This window comes from Ambystoma mexicanum, chromosome 4q (genome assembly GCF_040938575.1).
Source record: "Ambystoma mexicanum isolate Mex_15411 chromosome 4q, UKY_AmexF1_1, whole genome shotgun sequence".
Lineage (NCBI taxonomy): Eukaryota > Metazoa > Chordata > Amphibia > Caudata > Ambystomatidae > Ambystoma > Ambystoma mexicanum.
In genome coordinates this window covers 635,333,655-635,353,205 of record NC_090928.1, presented here as the reverse complement: position 1 = coordinate 635,353,205, position 19,551 = coordinate 635,333,655, and the positions used below count along the sequence as shown (strand labels likewise).

Genomic DNA, 19,551 nt, shown 5'->3' with positions numbered 1-19,551 from the left:
TGTTCATACACTGTTCTCTTTTGTGGCTTTGAGTTATAAATTATTATTTTCTGCCGTCGATTGTATGTTCACTGGGCACTATATTCAGATCTATATAGCTGCAAATGCTACTGGCATCAGCTGCTGTATAAAAGTATCGGTTTACTCAAGTCTACTGAGCTACTCATGTGCTTGCTGGCCGCTTAGTCCTTCGCATAGAATCAATGACAGCAGGGATGCCGCTTTAGTCTGATGTATTTAATACATTTTCAACTGTGTACTATGGTGTCATTACTAATGGATGTGGTGTTACCCACTATGTGTCCCAAAGCAATGGATGAATTATATACAGTGACTATCCGAAGGGGTAACTCCCGATTTAACTGTGATGCCAGAACCCTTTCTCGATTTGACAGAGGTCCTCAGTCCTGTCACCAATAATGAGATTGTCTCAGCTAGTTTGTAAACATGAAGGTGCTCTTCGGTTCCAAGATTAATTTAGGAGTTTAGTTGCCAAAACCCTCAAACACCACTAGCCCTGCACCCACTATCAGGTACACTGCTCTGATTGGTCCGCTTGTGGGGCCATCACTGTAGTTCTTGTATGATAACTGTGCAAGGGAACATGTATCTGAAAAGGATGAGGGAGGGAGGAATTGAAGGAGGGATGTGGAGAAAAAGAACGAGCTAAAGGGTGAAGACTCAAAATATCCAAAGGTAGATAAATTCCCTTCGAAGTATCAAGATGGGTTTTACATTTTAGAATGATCTATTCAATGAACATGGATAAAGCTATAATCCCCCAATTCTTCTCCCACGACTGCCTGGACTCTTTTGAGGTGGGTGACCTTTGTAGGCATATTGTAAAGAGTAGAAATTCCCATGCCTGCAGCCTTGACAGGCTTTCTAATGCTACTCTAAAACAAAATCCTGCTTTAGGGGCAATCTTGCTCTATTCTGTTTTAAGCACATTTTAAATACTCGTGTAATTCTGGAGTCATGTAGATCTTCAATAAAGGGGGGGGGCAATGTAATCCATCCAATTATCGCCCCATAGAGCTGTTTGATATTCAGCAAGCTCTTTGCTGGAATTTCAACTTTATCGATGGGCAGAATCCTCTGACCATATGGACACACTTCAAACAGCTTTCACCCGGCGTACTGGGACATCCCTAAATGACGTCATCCTAGGTTTGCTAAAAGTAAACACCATCGCTAATAATAGAGCAGTATATGTGGCTGTCCTGTTCACCTTATAGAAATGATTTCTTCTCTCTACTCTAATACCATCATTGGGATTCGCCTAAATAGTGGATGCCTTTTATCGGCACTGATTGAAACACATAAAGGCCTTAAACAGGGCTGCGTCTTCTTTGTAATTTATTTATTTGAGATATCGGGGATGTTTAAAGGAAAGCCAACTCCTTCCCTCCTCAAGATCTAAATCCTGTAAATTTGCTTTTATACGCAGACGAATTGGCTTTATTAGATCAAAGCTTTATTAGCTCAAAGGCCCATTGGTCTGCAAAGACCACTTTTAATGTTAGTCGTACACAAATAAGAAACATTTATTTTTGGGAAAAAACAAAAGATTTTAATATTGCGTTCAAATATGATAAAGTGCACACATTTTAAGTGGTATTTGAATCGGCATGAATTAGAGATTTTAAAATGTTGACCTATTTGGGCTTTCCATTAAGTGCTGGCGCTAATAAAGAATTGTATTGTACAAATAATTTTTTATTGTCAATCTATGCTGGCTTCTCTTGAGACCTCTGAGGACATTCTTATTATGAACCCAACCAATGTGAAATTTAAAGTCCATAGACAAGATTGGATATAGACATCCTTGGTGTGTAAAACATATACATTGTTCACCTATATTACAGAAAAAGAGAAACTGTTGCTCTATTCCACCGTATTTAGTGGAAGTTCCAGATGTATGAAGTTTTAATCCATTGCCTACCTTTGGAATTCTTGGTGCACGCTCAAAAATCCCAAGTGGAAAACGTATCTGTAAACTGTGTGGACGTCCTGAGGTAATTGAATCATTATTTCACATTTTTGCTGAATGTTTTACCTGAGAATGCATTGTTTCGATCATCTAATCTCACTCTTTAGAATGATGCCTCTGAGGTTGCTGTTGAATTTAACATGGGTCTTAACTAGCTTGGAAACCTGCAGCTTTGCACTTGTTAAATGAACTCTTCCCTCGATAGTCTTAGAATTTGTTTGTCAATCCTGTTATTTATGATACATTCTGGATAATTTTACTTACTGTGTTCTTATTTGAAGGTGTGTAAGGATAATCTGTGAAAGAATTCACAATAAATAAATATCAAAATGTTCAGCCTCCAATTTCTGTAATCGGTCCAATGAGTTGAGTGCCAATTTGCAACTTTATTAAAGAGGCCTGGCGGTTACTCAGCCTACAGCACCAACTTCTGTCTAAACAGTAGCTCCACAAATCATTTGCTAGTTTAACTAGGTTCTTGAAGCGGGCACTGACTTCCGGGGTGGAGACTGCAGCAGAACCCTTCCTTGATCAAATTCTTTATGGTAATCCTACCTGCAAATAATGGATATGGAACTAAGTCTGTTTCTTTGACCACCTTCTAAGGTAATTACCAATTCCCAGATAGCACCCAACTTGTTTAGGATTTGATCAGAACATCTGGTTTCACTTCAATCATGATCCTGCCATTTCAGTTGTTCATATTCGCTAAGCAGCAGTTTAACTCTTATCTTGAATTCTGGCCAGGAAAGATGAAATCTGCATAGCTCTTTCCCCCTAAATCCACATAGCTCTTTATCCCTAAGGAGTTGGAATGCCTCATCTCTGGAATGTTTGATAATGAAGAGGCCTGGAAAGATTTCTTGAATGGTTGAAGGCCACTATCCTTGTTAGGATCCTCCGTGACATTCACTCCATGTGTGCTGAAGGCAAAATTTAAAATAAATTTGTATTTGGAGCCTCTTTCCCAAGGCTGGTGACTCTGGGTATTAGATCTGGCGTTGATCAATGATCTAAAAGAAGTATTTACTCATTGTTAATACAGGCTGATGTCTTGTTACTTACAAAATCTTAGATGCGCAGGAGCTAAAAGTAGCTCCTGGGTATTGGGCATCACCCGGCAGGCAAGTGCTACCTCTGGAGAACCAGGAGCTAGTACACAGTGCATCAAAAATCTATCTGGCGCACGAGATGGCAACATTACATTTCTGTCCATAATGCATGTTCCATTCTGCTTTAAATGTCCCTTAGAATTGTCTTTTATTCGCCTTTATCCATATTACCAAACATACAAAGGTAATATCACATGTTATGCTAGTTGTCCCTGGGAGACAAATGTAACTCCTGGTAAAAGTTGGTTTCAGTTTCAAGCTAACCAGGCTATCCTAAACTAAAAACAAGAGCGAAATAGCTCCTAGCTCCCAGACTCCCAGAAATTTCAGACCCTGGTAGTAAATCCTCAAATCAAGGCGCTCAGCATCCTTTGGGATTCACACATTCACCAGTAAATGAAGCAAACACTGTCTCGCTTGGGGTTCTGTGACAACTGTTTGTAGAAGCTTAAAGAACACAATGTAGTAGTTTCCAGACTGATGTGAACTGCCATACATAGCCTTCCCATAAGAACATGAACCTCTGATGGGGATACAAAATGGGAAATGAGAAAGGGATTCCTTTAGATCGAACCTAGCTGTACAGTCCTGTGAACAGGATGTCTCGGGGCAGTGGTTTCAGTGCAGATAACGTCCCACTTTTTATTACTATAATTGTTACTCTTTCTTACTAAATGGACTGAATCCCTAAAAGCTCCCAAGAACTGAGCTAGTACGGAGACTCTGATCTTTGTCAGTTTGAAAACTGAATGTGGAAAGGGTCTTTCTGCTTTTTCGGCTTCCTCTTAAGCGTGTAGTATGTTCCCAGCCACAGCTTACGAGAGAAGTCTAACGCTCACCTAGTATCCACTGGGACGTCACTCAGCCTGTTCTGACCTCCTACGACCTCAAACCCTTCCCTGGAGTCTACTCGACAGGAGACTGGGCCTGAAACACAGGATTGGTAGGGTTTAACTCTCTATTGTCTCTGTGTGCTCAAACCCCTTCTTTCCCGGGGTCCAACCCTTACCCTTGGTCCACACCTCACCTTGTTTTCTTGTGTAGTGTGCTCTCCGTCCTGCTTTCAGCGCAGGGGTGCGTTGATTGATGCAGGCTCGTTGCTGCCTAGTTACTTCACTGGCGAGAGTCTGACGGGTAAGTATAAAGAGACTCTATGAACAGTTATCTAACTCTCGTTCATTTCCTTCCTTATATGATAGCCGGCGTCCGGGGATGACGCGTGCTGCTTGAGGTAACACTGAAGGTGAGTGAGAGCGCGATGCAACCTCTTTGTACTTGTATTGAACAGAGTTTGTTTTTCTGTGTCTTTTAGGTGCCGCAATGTTTTCAGCGTGGATGCCAGTTAAGAAGAAGAAACGCAGTGAGTAAGCGCGATGTGTGTCACCTCTGAATGTTTTCCAACACTAACCTGGTGTGTCTTTTCCCACTTGCAGATGGGTGAGAAGCTCCAGAGATGAAGTTCCCCAGAGCGGCTTGGATTCAGATAAGCGTTTGAATTTAGTACAGTCTTTAAAGTAAGCAAAGATTTGCAGAATGCTTACTAATGTCTTCTTTTTCCCCTTTTTCTTAGGAAGCGGCGTGCCGAGAAGAAAATGACACCGCCGAAGGTGCCCGCAGAACTGCAGGAGCGATGGATGATGGGCGGATGCTCCGCAAGGTAAGGCTATTTCCAATGGTATTCTTGTTCCTGCTTGTCCTGGGCGTGGCTTAAATAGTCTCTGGGTATCCCAGGTGTCTCTGGGCTGAACCACACCCAAAAGGCTAGACTGCATATGCAGTTCTAGGAACCGGAATATGTGGGGGCATCCATCTTGTCCCACCTATGCACTACAAGGCCAATGCTCACTGCCATCCTATGGGAGTGTGTGAGTCTGGTAGCACAGGCGCCAAGTCTGACTCCAAGTGGGTCTTTGGAGGGATGGAGAGGCCCTTAAGGGCCATGTAGATGATCGTGGTCTGATACCAGCCTGACATTTTGGAGGGCTGGGGACATGAGGGGCAGGAATCATGACAAGAGGCCATCTGCGCATAAAAAGATGGATCCTTTCTTGACCTTTTCTTTAGAAGAATGATAAACTGTGACCTGGTTATTTTTAGAAGCTTCACTTCTGCCACTTCTTGATTGGCCAACTCTGCCTTTCGCAGGTAAGAATGAGTTGCATGAGAAACTGAAGGGCAAGTGACCTTTGTTTGCAGAGAAAATAATTTCTGAAACATTCAGCACTGGCTGGCTTTTTATGGTCATTGCAAAGGCGCATTTTAACGTTTTTAGAATGCTCATTATTGAGGTCTGTGCCTTCAGATACATGCATAGCTAGTCTTAGTAAAATGTTTAATTTGCTCAACTCCAAACCTACGTTGCCTTGTTCCTGAGGTTCCAAATCTTCAATAGTTATCCTTTCGGATCAGGGCTGATTTCCTCAACTTTGAGATGATTGAGCAATTGCCTTTGATTTGCATGCAGGCAGAGCATTAAGGCATTCCTCTCTTTGCACCCAGGTACAATTCCATAGTCCATGAAGTATCTTTCTCCATCATGTCTTGGATGAGTCGTGGAACCTATCCTAGCAGGGACTGAGTTACTATCCCGGCGCTTCACTGGGGTGCTTTCCAGTCTGGAATTGAAGCAAATTACCAGGTTTAGATTTTCATTGGGTATAGGGCAAACCTTTCCTCCAATGATAAGATGAGGACTCTGACATTCCTGACTTATATCCACAGGCTTGGCCAGGCAACATCTTGTTGAATCTTCCACATGGTTGACGAGTGGCCATTGCCTAGATTTCAAGTGACTCTGGTTGTCTGGTCTACAGTGGCTGGTATTGAAAGTTGTAAAAATTGTATATTGGTACTGGTCACCGTGGGGCGCACGGATGAGTCCTCCCTCCATGTGAGCTCTGACCCGAGGTCTGAAAAACGGCATGAGCCCCTGTTTTTAGACCCCCCCCCCCCATGGGAAGAAAAGTAACTCAGAGAAGTCTGAAGGACCCCCCGCAACTCGGTCGAAATTTTTGAAGAAATCGGACTTGGCAAACTGTAAAAATTGTCGAGGAAAGAGGAGGACAAGAGAAAGAGAAACCGCAACCTGTACAGGCCGTGTCCTGCTGTGAAACCCATGAAAAGCGCCGCTCTGTGGCGGACCCATTTCTCGATCGCGTGTGGCCCGATTCCACGGACTTCCCACTGTCTCTGGAGTACAATAAGAAAGACGATCGCCCCGCACAGAGATAATACCAGTGTGGCAGCATTCTGGACTCCCCCCGACCAGCACTGATCCGCACCTTGGCATGCCTAAGGCCCTTCCCGAGATGTGGGTTGGCTGGGCCTAGCCATGCCTGGAGGAGATCAGACGCAGGCGGCAAGTTGAGCCCACCATAAAGGAGACTACGGGTGGAAAACTGCAGCCTCGGCGGAGAGAAAACACAGCACTACCCGGAGCTAACACGGGCGATAGTGTGCGCCGACTGTCGGAAGGTAACGTCGGACTGCGGTTGCTACTCGGCGTGTGCATACGGCGGTTCGGCTGAAGATTTCAAGCACATAGGGTGAGTGGAGCAGTGGCTAGATGCGGCGGGGGCCGGGTGGCGCACGGCCCCCTTGACCCCCAGTTTTGAAGCCCCACCAGCGGACCGCCTACAGACGCCCCCCTGTGGGCCTCCTCACCGTAATACATGCACCGCACCCTAGACTCAGGAGAAGACATGTGGCGTGGGAAACGGGAGCAAGGACCCAAAGAATCACAAATTCCGACCGCACACACAGGGGGTCCATCAGTGCATATAAAGACTCCCCCTCCCATGCTGGGGCACAAACAACCCTGCCCTTCGATGAGCACAGTGGATACAAAGGTCTCCGTATGACTCGGGTACCATTCTGAGGCCAACCGCCCGCCGCAACTGTTCCTCCCATCCGAGCACAAGAAGCATATGCGGCACGCGCGGCCTGGGGAAACCAGTATTAGAAGAGGCCTGTGCGCACCGACAGAAAAGCAGTGCGACTACGGCAACGGAGCCCCAGACACCGCAGCCTCCACAAACGATCCTCTCCCAAATCTGGCTGCTACGGAACGGAGGAGGGAGACCCAGACCACGGTCACGCCACTGTGAGTAGTCTGAGGTGCATGCCTCTTCTCTCCCCCTCCAAGGTTGTGGGGCAGGGGACCCTGTTATTGTTAGGCAGAATCCTGTGTAGTTCCCCGGGGACCACTGCAAGAAGATTAAGACTACAGGAGTAAGCAGTAAACCCAATTGGTAGCAGTCTGCACCACCCAGATTTACCTGGTAGCTGTGGCTGAGCAGTCAGACTTCTCTCAAGAAGACTAGGGCAGTATACAGAGGATACACAATAGGGCTCAAAACACAGTAGAGCAAGCAAACACTGACCAGAGCTTGGTATCAAAAGTAAACAATTATTTATTTAACACACACTTAAAGAAATACACTAGCACTATAAATCAAAGCAAGTTCATACAGTCAGGAAAGTATACACACCTCCCTTAAGAATGATTAGACAAGTCTAAGTCAAAACACCACTATTTGTCAAAACAGATGTCTGGCACTCCAATAATTAAGTAAAAGGGAGAGAAAAAGGCAGGTCATAAAAATAAGACGGTTCCCAACACTTTTATAAGACCAAAACAAGTTAGTGAAGGCAGAGTCTACTGTATAGCCAAAGTTCATAGGCCAGGCCCACTTTAAATGGAGCAAGGTGAAATGTGCCCAAGATCACACAGTTTAGAAATGCATTCAAGTCTTTGTAAAAATGTTCAAAAGAGGTTGGGTCGATTCAGAAGGTAAAGTTAGAAGGTCTGGGGGCCAACCCAGTTGGAAAGCCAAGGATTTAAGGGTCACCTTTAGCAAACCGTAGAAAGGGACGCCAGGTGGAACACAGTACCTTTAAAGTTGAGGAAGCGCCAGCGGTGGCAGTTGTTCCTGGCAGCGGGTGCAGTTCGTGGGTACAACCAGGGGAAGAGAGGATCTCGTCGAGGAGGAAACTTGGAGTCGTTGCACTGCCCAGGGAAGATACCAGCGGCGGAGTTCGTCGGTTAAAAGGTGCGTTCCTTTTATTCGCGGTCACAGTGGTGAAGCTTGGCTATCCGGCTGCTGGGGTGCTTGGCACGGGCGATTAGACCAAGAGACGTCCTGTAAGGCGAAAATGGCGAACTGGTTGATCCCACCAGCTCAGAGGAAGAAGACTCTTTCAGCAGAAGATCTCTTGTCGTCGGGAAAGTGGTGAGGTCGTGCAGCAGGGCTCCACCGGTGGTGTCGTCGTTGCAGATGGCTCAGCTTCTCCCCTCTTCGGTTTTCTTGGGTCCTGTTGCGACTTCTGAAGTTCCAGTCCCAAAAGCCCTGCTTTTATGCAGAAAACCCCCCATTCAACAGCCTAGCTGTCACTCATACATGCTAAGTGGTGAGCCGGGTGGCTCACCACTGGGCCAATCGGAACAGAGTGCGACTTGAGTTGCCAAGGCAACGCAGTCCAGGGTGCCCATTCCCCCCACCCACACATCCTGTGGCACCCAGACAGAGTGGCACCAGTTGGAGGGCTTCTGTGGAGAAGCCTGCCAAAAAGTGGAACAAAGGGCCCGACCTTGGTTGGGGTTACAGAGATGGACACGTACACCATTTTAGAAAAGAGTTCTGACGAAAAGCCCCATCCGGCGATTTTATATTAAATAAATAAACCGGCGGTATCTTTAACATTAAATCAATGGGAAAATCCCATAGGAAATATTCTGGTGGAATATTTTGCGTGGTAACCACTGCCACCAGCCAGAAACTCAACAAGGGTGGATGGGACAGTGCCCGCTTGGAAACAGACCCAGGAGCAATCGAATTAACCCCTTCCAGTACATCCACAATATGATGGTTTGTACTGGTTCTGTTCACAATTTTGGACTAGTAAAGTCAATGGTGACTTTACATGCCCTGGGAGACAGTAGTCAGTCCCAGGGTATGGAGTCTATGTTTGGGGGTCACTATGACACACCTGTGTTACTGCACTGAGGGTGCTGTGTAACACATACACAAAAACAGATGATACCCTATGGAGTAAGGAAACCATAGCTCATAAGCACACAAAAAGTCAAAGACATACCTCAAATCATGCCTAAGAGTGGGAGGAAAAGAGTCTCACTCTAAGCAGGAGAAAAAAACAAACCCCAAAAATCCAGCAAAGCTGCTGGGGGACTCACTAGGTTTGGGAAATAGCCTTATAAGAGAATTCTCCCTAACAGTTATCCCGCATGAGGCGCGCCTGTTGGAGCGCACAGAGCACAAATACCTGAAAGAAAGGGGGTATAGTGTGATATGACCACAGACCCTGGAGGTACCAAACTCACGCAGCAAACACGGCCAATAGAGGCATTCACCCCCATTTCCTGGAATCACTCTCAGGTGGATGTGTGGTCCCCTTACGAAATGGCTGAAAGAATGAGACATTTGCTACAGAAGGGGATACCCTTTCTCACTCTCCTTTGAACACAGCGGAACAAAGATGAGATTGAGATCAGAGAAGGAGATAAAAGCGTGCTCCCCCCGGAGCTAACAATCCCATGGAGAAAGGGGTGATAGAGATGAACCGAAACAAGATGGGAGGCAATGGCGCATTCAAGGACCCAGAAGGAAGCGGGTGAAGGGCTCGAGAAAGTTCCGAAGAGGCAACGACTCCCCAGATGGGGAAAATTCAATCTGGTCAGACTTAGTATTCCTATGTTCATCTTACTGTAAAATGTGAAGTTCGGTCGTTAGAAGAGTTTGGCGACTCTTGTTAAGCTGCGAGACACATGTGAGAATTGGGGGGGACGCAATGGGGGCTCATTCTTATTTTGGTTTTACCTATGCATAGGACCGTGAGGTAACCGTCCCCGCTGGTGGTTCGATGCAGGGCCAGTGTTTTTAACTGGGCTTGATTGGATGCCACCAATCAGGAGAGGGGATAGCGGGTGGGGGTTAGGGGGGATGGGGCAAAGGATGGGAAAAGGAAAGGGGTCAGAGCAACTTTCTTAGCGGTTCAAGAAGAAAGAAATGGTGTGAGGTACTTTGAGTGTGACACATGTTGGTGGTCACGGTTGAGGACTTTTTTCACCCCGATACTGCACAATGGGGATAATTTCTGATTCAATGGGAAGGGACTCTCTTAGGGTGGGAACGCTTAATGTTAAAGGCCTCAACTCACCAACTAAGAGATCTTTAGTATCCAGGGAATTTCGTAGAGTAAAAATGGATGTCCTTCTCCTGCAGGAGACCAAATATATGAAAGGAGAAGAAAGACAGATTCTCGGGAAACGTATGGGAACAGAATTCTTGAGCTCTGGATCGCTGCGAAGAGGCAGGGTAGGGATTCTTATTAGGAAAGGAATAGACTTTAAGGTCGCCAAGATATGGTCAGATGCAGAAGGCCGGGCTTTGTTGGTAATGGGATCTATCGGAAAAGAGAATGTAACAATTGCCACGATTTATTCCCCCAACGTAGGCCAAGTTAGGTTTTTGGCCAAAACAATTCCTAAAATAATGCTTGAAGCCACAGGGCATATCATTCTGGTGGGAGACTTCAATCTATGGGCAGATCCCACCACGGACCAGAAGTCTGGTAACCCGTCATGAAATATCGAGTCAAGAGCAACCGTAATGAGTTTGTTGACATGATGGAGGTGTATGGGATGAGAGATGTGTGGAGAGGAATGTATCCAGATGAGCGCGGTTACGCCTTTTACTCAACCCCGCACAACACCTTCACCCTGATCGACTAAATCTACTTTTCAAGAGATCTCTATAATGTTACAATGCGATCCGAGATTACCCCAATCACGTGGTCCGACCACGATATGGTAATTGTTGACACCCAGTGGGAAAACCTACCAACCAGAGGTGGTAAATGGAGATGTAACGAGGCCCTCTGGAAAGACCCTGTCTTAAGGACGAAATGGAGACTGAGATTGGAGAATACTTTAATTGAACAATACCGGGGAGGTTTCCAAACAAGTAGTGTGGGAAGCAGGGGAAGGCAACCTGGAGAGGCGTTCTAATAAGAGAAGGGTCCCGTAAGAAAAGAGAAAGAATGCTAATTGAGAACAGACTCCGAAAAGAGATATGCCAGTTAGACAAGGTGGTTAGGAGAGATAAGGCAGACCCCAACAAAATCAATGAGGCAAAAAAACAAAAGGGAAGAGCTCCGCCTCGTAGAACATGATCAGACAGTGCGCAAGCTTCACCTACTGAAGCAGAAATTTTATGAAAAAGGCGACCAGGCCGACGCAGTGCTAGCTGTTAGACTTGGGGAACAAGGGGCGGAGCGAAAAGTGCTGGAAATAGTAGAGGAGGGACTCGTCCTGACCACAGCTATACCCACCATTCCGGAGGCTTTCGCCGCTTTCTATGAGACACTGTACACCCCTGAGGTAGACCCAGACCCGCCTGGCATAGAACATTACCTGTCCCCTATTAACATGCCAAAGATATCAAGCTTGGACTCCTAGAATCCCCTATAACCGAACAGGAAATCCAAAATGCAATAAAAAGGCTGGCATTATGCAAGTCTCCAGGAGAAGGTGGCTACACGGCCGGATTCTATAAATCCTTTAGTGTATGCCTCATACCAAACATGGTTGAACTGTTTAATGAAATTCTAGACTCGGGGGGCGGGGGGTGGGCGGTGGTCGCCCCAGACTCCTTTGTTAGAGCCCTTATTACGGTAATTCCCAAAGAGGGGAGGGACCCCAAAAAGTGTGGATCATATCACCCCATATCTCTGCTTAACGTATATGCGAAAATGTATACCCAGGTACTAGCTTCCAGATTGGGATCACTCATGCCCCAAATCATTCACTCTGATCAGGTGGGCTTTATACTCAGGAGACAAGGTGGAAGGACTGCAACTAGGCAAGACTGAGTAGAAGGTGGCACTATATGCTCACGATGTACTCCTCCACGTGGGTAATCCGGCAACATCTATCCCCAGGGCCCCGGCACCTCCTTGAAAGATATGGCCAATTCTCCAGCTTTAAGGTAAATAATGCAAAGTCTATTTTGTTTCCCCTGCAGGGGTCGGCAGAAACAAATGAACCCAAATTCTCCTCACTGGGTTTAACGATTGAGCATCACAAATTGACATATCTAGGTGTACAAATTACAAGACAACTAGACGAGCTATATGAAGCCAACTTCCCCTTACTACTTCAAAGGTTCTGTGCGGACCTCACTAGATGGAACAAATTGACAATATCCTGGTTGGGTCGACTCAACGCAATACAAATGGTCTGCCTCCCACGGATTCTGTATCCCTTTCAAATGTTCCCTATCAAGATGCCGGGAAAAACTTCTTCAACAAAGTCAGGAGAGCTATTGTAAGATTCCTCTGGCAGGGGAAGAAAGCTAGAATAACATGACACCCTGACACTAACCAAGGATACGGGTGGGGTGGGTCTCCCAGACCTTAGGAAATACTACGAAGCGGCCCAATTACGAGTTTTAATTCCCCATCTGCGTAATCCCAAAGAGGGCCAGTGGATTGATGTGGACAATCACTACTTCTCCCCGGCTATGGTTTCAGAATGGCTGTGGGCCCCAAGGAGGAAACTCTTAAATAGATTAAAAAACCATCCGATATTATGACCCATATGGGAGATTTGGAGGGAGGGCACAGAAATGCAGAATATTTCCACTTGGCCATCCCCGCTGAGTCACTTGTGTTCCCCAGGTATCAACAAACACATCCCTAATATAGAGAAATCCCAAACCAAGTACGAAGCAGGTTTGGAAAGAGTGAGCCAATTACTAAAAAATGACTCCTTCATCACGCTGCCAGAGTTAGTTGAGGCCTTGGGAGTAGGCGAGTTATCTGTATTTCAATTCCTGCAGATCAAGGGCATCCTGACGAGACCAGAGTGGAGGGATAAACTGAAAAGAGACCTTACCCCCTTGGAAAAGATATTGAATTCCAGGACAGAGATGAAGGGGTTGATTTCTGGCATGAATAAAGAGCTGATAGATGCAGGAAAACAGACTACGGAGCCTCTAAGACGTAAATGGGAGAGAGATTTTGGTGATCATATTGAACCAGACATGTGGGAGAGAATGTGCCGAGCGGCCCCCCAAGCATCCATATCAAATCAATATAAATTGCATGCTATCAAATTACTGCACCGCTGGCAGTATGACCCACACAGACTCTCCAAAATGTATCAGACAACTAGCCCGTTATGCTGGCGTGAATGTGGTAAAGTTGCGGATTATTGGCATATGTGGTGGGGATGTCCTCGAAATAAGTTTTACTGGAACGAGGTCTTAGGTAGGATTAGAGACCAGACGGTGTCCACAGAATCGCAGACCCCTACCTCATTTTGTTTGGCTTCGAGGAATATGAGGATGAAAGGAGAAAAATTAATGGTCTGACTGCACATTTATTACTAGCTGCCCGTGCTCTGTTAGCTATGAAGGGGAAATCCACAATGACCCCGAGCATGAGTGAATGGGTTAATGTAGCTTCAAATATATGCATCATGGAAAAAATAACGTCCTCTCTATATGGGGATCCACACAATGCGATGTTTTGTGGATGGATTTCATGAACAAATACATGCCAGGAATACCACATTAATATGAAGAAGTACTGACAAGAGACTACCCTGCTTCTTGGATTGTCTTTACTTATGTTATACATTGTGAAACTGTAAAATGTGATGCCTGAAATAACATGTAAGAATGAAAAAGAAAAATCCTCCCACTGGGAGAGCCCCTTGAAACTCAAATCGTGACCATTTAAAAATAAACTCACACAGTTTCGGGTATGAAGAATGCTTGACGTGGGGGCTTGGGAGGTGGGAGAGGGGAATAGTCACACTAAAGATTTGCAGACGTAAGTTGTTTGAACCCATGAGATTCATGTTTTGATACTAAACAGAAACGCCTTCGACTCTGCTCTGTATTATATTGTTTGAATTTTTTCATGTGACTTTTGTTTATAAAAATTGTATAAAATTGAATTTAAAAAAAAGAAAGTTGTAAACATATTTTTGCACCTTCATTGGTCATAGTTGAGGCCTTATGGGTCCCCATTAACCAAACATGTTCCCATGATAACCTTTGGAAAAGGTCTGTGCGTGCCTGAAGGTGGAACTCTTTCGAAGGCGTATACCCTGAATGATTGTGATGGCCTATTGTGGTGTGGTGGAGTAAAGAGTCTGACAAAGAGGTGGCATGTTTCAACAAAGTTGTATTCAAGAAATAAAGAAAAGAACATACCTCTTCCTAAAGGGTTATCCCTACCTAAATAAATATCAACTCGTGTGCTTGTCGTCAAGATGTTTGTCCAACTAAAGTGTCTGTCCTCTGTCCAAAAACGTACTCTAACCCTATCACTAATCTAGAAAAGGGTTCAACATCCAAAAGAAAATAGTGCCACGAGAATGACTCCCTTCTCCTGGTAAAATGCCTCAGTCTTTATCTCTTTTCCAAAAAGCCTTAAAACAAGTTTCTGATTCAACTAAGAGTATGGTCCGGAGAATGACTCCCTTCTCCTGACCCACCCTGCACAGCCTTGAGGGCTGTCTTGGGGTAGTCTTTTTGCAATGGTCCTCAGAAGTCTCTTCACTTCTTCCCAAGGGCTCCTGAAAGTTTGCTTTACAGTTCCAAAAATTCTTCCCTGTCTTATGACGTTATGACGATTACCTCCTGACAGCTCTTGTTGTCTAGTATCCTCTTTAATCTTACTTGGATTACCACTGTGACAAGGGAGATTCCTCCCGATGCACTCTTGAATCTGAGATCTTTGGATATCACTAGTGTGATGAGGGAGATTAATGCTGGGGTTCGCTTGACTCTTGAGTTACCCCAAACCCTTACTGGGTCTCCTGCTGCTCCCGTTACCTGTAGAATGTCGGGACTGCATCACTGGTTCTTCCTGGGGTGGTGGGCTGACTCATGTTGCTTCAGTGCTTCCTGCTTCCATCTCTCTGCTCTGTCCTTGAGGCTCTGCAGGCAGAGACTTTGGCCACACGGATCTGATTTAGTTGCAGCACCACACGGTCCACCTCCTCAAGGTCACACCACCACTGGCTTCTTACTCACTCGTCCACTGGTCAGGAGCTTGGCTTCCACTGCAGTGCTCCGTCGACCGTTCCTGTATGTCCCCGCCACTGGGGATCAGCATTCTTGCAGCTTTGTGTTCCCAGGCCCGAACTTCCCGGGCTGGGCTGGCTTCACACCAGCAGCTCTATTTCCCAGGCCCTTCTCTATCTTTATTTCCTGTGGCAAGGTCCTCCCCAACGTAAAGTCAAAGTCCTTCTTTACTGTTGTTGAGATGATCTTTATGCCTCCTTGGGGCCAACTCTCCTCAGTACTGTAGTATGGCAACCTGTTATTACTCTGTAGGTTTCTTTGGCTCTTCTTCATCTGGGTCATATTAATGTGTAGATCAAAGATGGAAGAGACATTAGCACAACAAACATTAGTGTTTTCACAGATTTATGGCAGGGACTTGGTCCTGAGGGAAAAGGCATTGGGGAGTTGCTTCACAGATCGGGAGTCCTTATTCCAATGAGGGGAGGCTCTCCCTGTGAGATCCCGCTTTCCATCACCTCTAGTGGGACTATTTGTTAGCGGCCTCACCTCCCTAGCCTCACAGGGGGAGAAGTGACCCGATCTTGTAAATAGTCACACAACTTACTCTTTTGGCTTGATCTAGAAATACGTAGCCATTCTAGGACAGATACCTTTACCTTTTTATTGTTTGTGTGCTACTGCTGTACTGATCTCTACAACCTTGGGTGCAACCGTTTTTGTTTACCCTAGTGATCCAAAGCCCAATTACTAGACATTAGGTATGCTAAGGTGTGTCCCATTCAAAGGAAAATGGCCATTTGGTGTATGATCAGATACAGGTCCAGTCCCAGAACAGTCGGACAATAGGTTTCCAGCTAATCTAAAATATCATATGCACCCTGGCATAATTGCATGGTCATGTATGGATACAGATGTGCCGCAAAAAGACCCAATCTTTGTATTCTTTGTGTATATACTTGCTCAACGTATGGTTTGCAATAAACCTTAAACACGATACGACCGATAAACCTATAACAATTACAGTTGATTAAACAATTTCAAGTAGTCACTCTAAAAAGTATGAATATCTAATAACACTTCATACTACTCTTACAAATTACTATTTCATGTTATACTCTTACTATTTCAGGTTATACTCTATCTACATTGTTTATAATGTCATTGCCCTCATGAATAAAACTAGCTTCACAATTTTTGTAAAAAATGTTTTAAAACCCATCAATAAAAGCTTTCCCAAGCAATTTGTAGAATCCCTTGATAAAGTGCACAAGTGCAATAATGTTTGTTTGTACCCGAGAACAATGAGGCACGTGGAGCTTCAGCACGATCAACAGTTACATAGGAAATGCATTTCGAGAGCCATTGTTCTCTTCGCCTATTCATCTTCTGGCACTCTGTAACCAAGTGTTCAAGTGTTTCCGCGACTCGTTATGTTTACATAAATGACACAATCTGTCTTCAGGGTGAATACCTCGCCTAGGGCCTACAACATCTAAAGTATTTAATATATTAAATCAGGCTCTCATGTATGTTAATCTAACCCTACAGTCCGGAAATAAACAGATATCCTGGTAACTTGTTAAATTGTACATTGACTTGTTTAAAGTGGCTGTACACTTGGTATTGCCTAACCGTGTCACATTGGTTGGTCCAGTCCCATAATCTGACCTTTCGTTTGAACAAATTTGGATTAGTTGCTAATTCTTCAATTGAGGTACCAATGTTATCCATTGCTGTTAGACGTTTGGAGTATAGGCGATTAAGGGCTTGTGATTTAACTGCTGAAATGGTGCTACCTAGATCTTTAAATAAGGAAAGCTTAGGCAGACAGAACATCTTGTATAGTACCATTAGATTTGTATAGTTAATGGAGTCCAAAGATTGCAATCCAAGTTTGATTCTTAAGAAAATCATTGGGAAGGATCCAGGTTGCCAAAGACAATGCTACCAAATGACACCTTCCATTTTATCAAATTAGTGTTTTTTTGGAAATATTTATTACCTGTAGTCCATATGTCAACATTGGAAAAATGTTGCCCTTTTAGTAATCCACGAGTGATCGTAATGTATAAGCACAATATCTAAGATCTATTTTGTGCATTTGTGCTGCTAGGTGAACCAATTTCCCCTCGAGTCTCTTTATAATTTTGAGCCAGACCTTTAGTAGCATATAGCAGAAAATCCAAGTAAACTGCTCTGCACCCCTCAAAGGAACACTCCTAGATATCGTTGGTTTACTTTACGTTCTACCTTTGCTACAAGGCATTACAGATGACTTCAAGGCATTCATTCTTAATCTGTTATTGTCTATATATTTACCTAATGCTATAAAATATCTAGACCGCCCCATAGGAGTCCTGTCAAATAGCATTAGGTCATCTGCAAATTGACTAATAACGGTGAAATTGCCATATACTTTGTGCAAATACATTTCTGTAAGGAATGTTCTGCAAGAGGTTAGTATTTTTGTGCTATGTAATTTATGGAAAAAAGCATCACAGTTTCAAAAATACTATGTGTAACAATTGTCGTATTCCATCGGTTGCTGGAAAGCGGCCACGTGGCGATCTGTGTGATATATGAAACACTTTAATTTAATGCTAATAAGACCTATATTTAAATGACGTAAGACTATGATATACTTCACCTATAACCAAGCCTCTTTTAATGTTTAATTATTGGATTTTTAACCAAGTATGGTAACCAATGCAGAAGCATATCCTGTTTTTTGGCAAATAACTAAATGCAGCCATGCTTTTATGTAAATATCTGTGCTCTTTCATATTTTTGGCAGACTTTGCAGAGATCATGGTGTTTGAAAATGATGTTCTCCTATTCTGCAGCTGAACCCAAGCGATTCGGATGTGCCCACATATTGTATAGTTGACCTTGATTAGGTGACACAAAAATTGACTGACTGGAGACTCTTCTGTTTCAGGGTGGCACACTCACACAATATGAAGGAAAACTCAGGCTGGTAGAAATCGCACAAGTACCAAAACAACATGTTGATGAGTTCAAGTCTGTCTCAAAATTTAAAATTTTCAACACCAACAATTTGTGGATTTCGTTAAAGGCAATTAAAAGGCTCCAAGAACAAAATGCAATTGATATGGAAATCATTGTTAACGCCAAGGTAAGGTTGGCAAAAGTGGTAATATATATATATTTTTAAATATCGTTCATCATAGGTAATCTAGCACCATATGACACATTTTGGGAGTTAATTCTCATCATTGAAGCTTTACTTGTTTAGAAAATTGGTGCAAAAAGATAAATCCTTTTTCTGAAACGTCATGGGTGCTCACCATCAGTCCTCAAGGCCTGGTGCAGTAGGCCATTCCAAATTGGTTCTATGAATAGTCATGAGATAAATGTACTTGCATTGTATTTGAATTGGTTTTATTTGCATACTGATTGGTTAGTATGAAAATCTTACCTGTTGAAGCCACCAAGGACTCTCAGCCAGTATTGATATTTTATTTAATGTTTGTTCACTAGTAACAGAGACAAAATCGGCCTTGGGCTATCTGGTTAAAGGAACATTCCATGATTGTGTTGCTCTACAAAATCCGTATTGATCATCTGTTGGCTTCAAACCATTAGACGGGGAGTTCTGCATACTAGAGACCTGAACAGAAAATAAACCTCATCCAAAAAAGATAGGAAAACTTAGAGGCCTGAAGAAACCTGTGAGAGGGCTGGTGCAGAGATGGCTTTGGGTCCCAAAAACCATGAAAGTGGTGACCGGTCAAGTGGCACAGCGAGTAGAGCGCTCACTTTGATGACATCCCTGCAGAGCCTTCTAACGTAGGTTCGAATCCCGGCAGGGCCAAACTCAGCCTTTCATCCTTCCGAGGTCGATAAATGAGTACCACACACCGTGGGTAATAATAAGCAGCGTAGCGCTATATAAATGCCAAATTATTATTTATTATTATTATGAGGTAACTCTTTGAAATGTCTGATGGGCTAGGTACATCAACTCAAATGTAATCTTATTACAAGAAACCAGTGCATAGATTGGATGGCTGTGGAAGTGTGTGCATGGAGAGGGATCTTTGCCCAACTCAACATGTTTAATCCTTTCCTTTGTTGCTTGTTTGGAAGTTCTTTTTGGCTGGCCTTAGTAAACAAACTTGTCACAAATCTGCCTCAAATATGAAAGCATTTACCCAAACGGTAAGGACAAATGCAGGAGGGCCTGTTTAAAGAAGTCAAGGTAATCAAGGCAATGCTTGGTCACATGGCTAACCTGACCTTGGGGCAAGAGAATGTCTGTGACGAGCCTAAAGTTAATAACTTGTCATTGGGATCTGCCATGGTCCAAGAGGCTGCCAAGAAAGCAGCACTTAATTGGTCTCTGGCAGTGTTAGAAAAACATCAC

The 19,551-nt window shown here is 44.2% G+C and overlaps 1 protein-coding gene across 3 annotated transcripts in view; it reads left to right on the top strand.

The window, feature by feature from the left end:
- LOC138467888 (UTP--glucose-1-phosphate uridylyltransferase) overlaps positions 1-19,551 on the top strand; it is a 764,123-nt gene that overhangs the window by 511,244 nt on the left and 233,328 nt on the right. For all 3 annotated transcript variants that reach the window (XM_069608190.1, XM_069608189.1, XM_069608188.1), the window contains one exon: positions 18,103-18,300. In XM_069608190.1, coding sequence (XP_069464291.1) covers positions 18,103-18,300 — 198 coding nt within the window. The remainder of the gene's footprint in view (positions 1-18,102; positions 18,301-19,551) is intronic.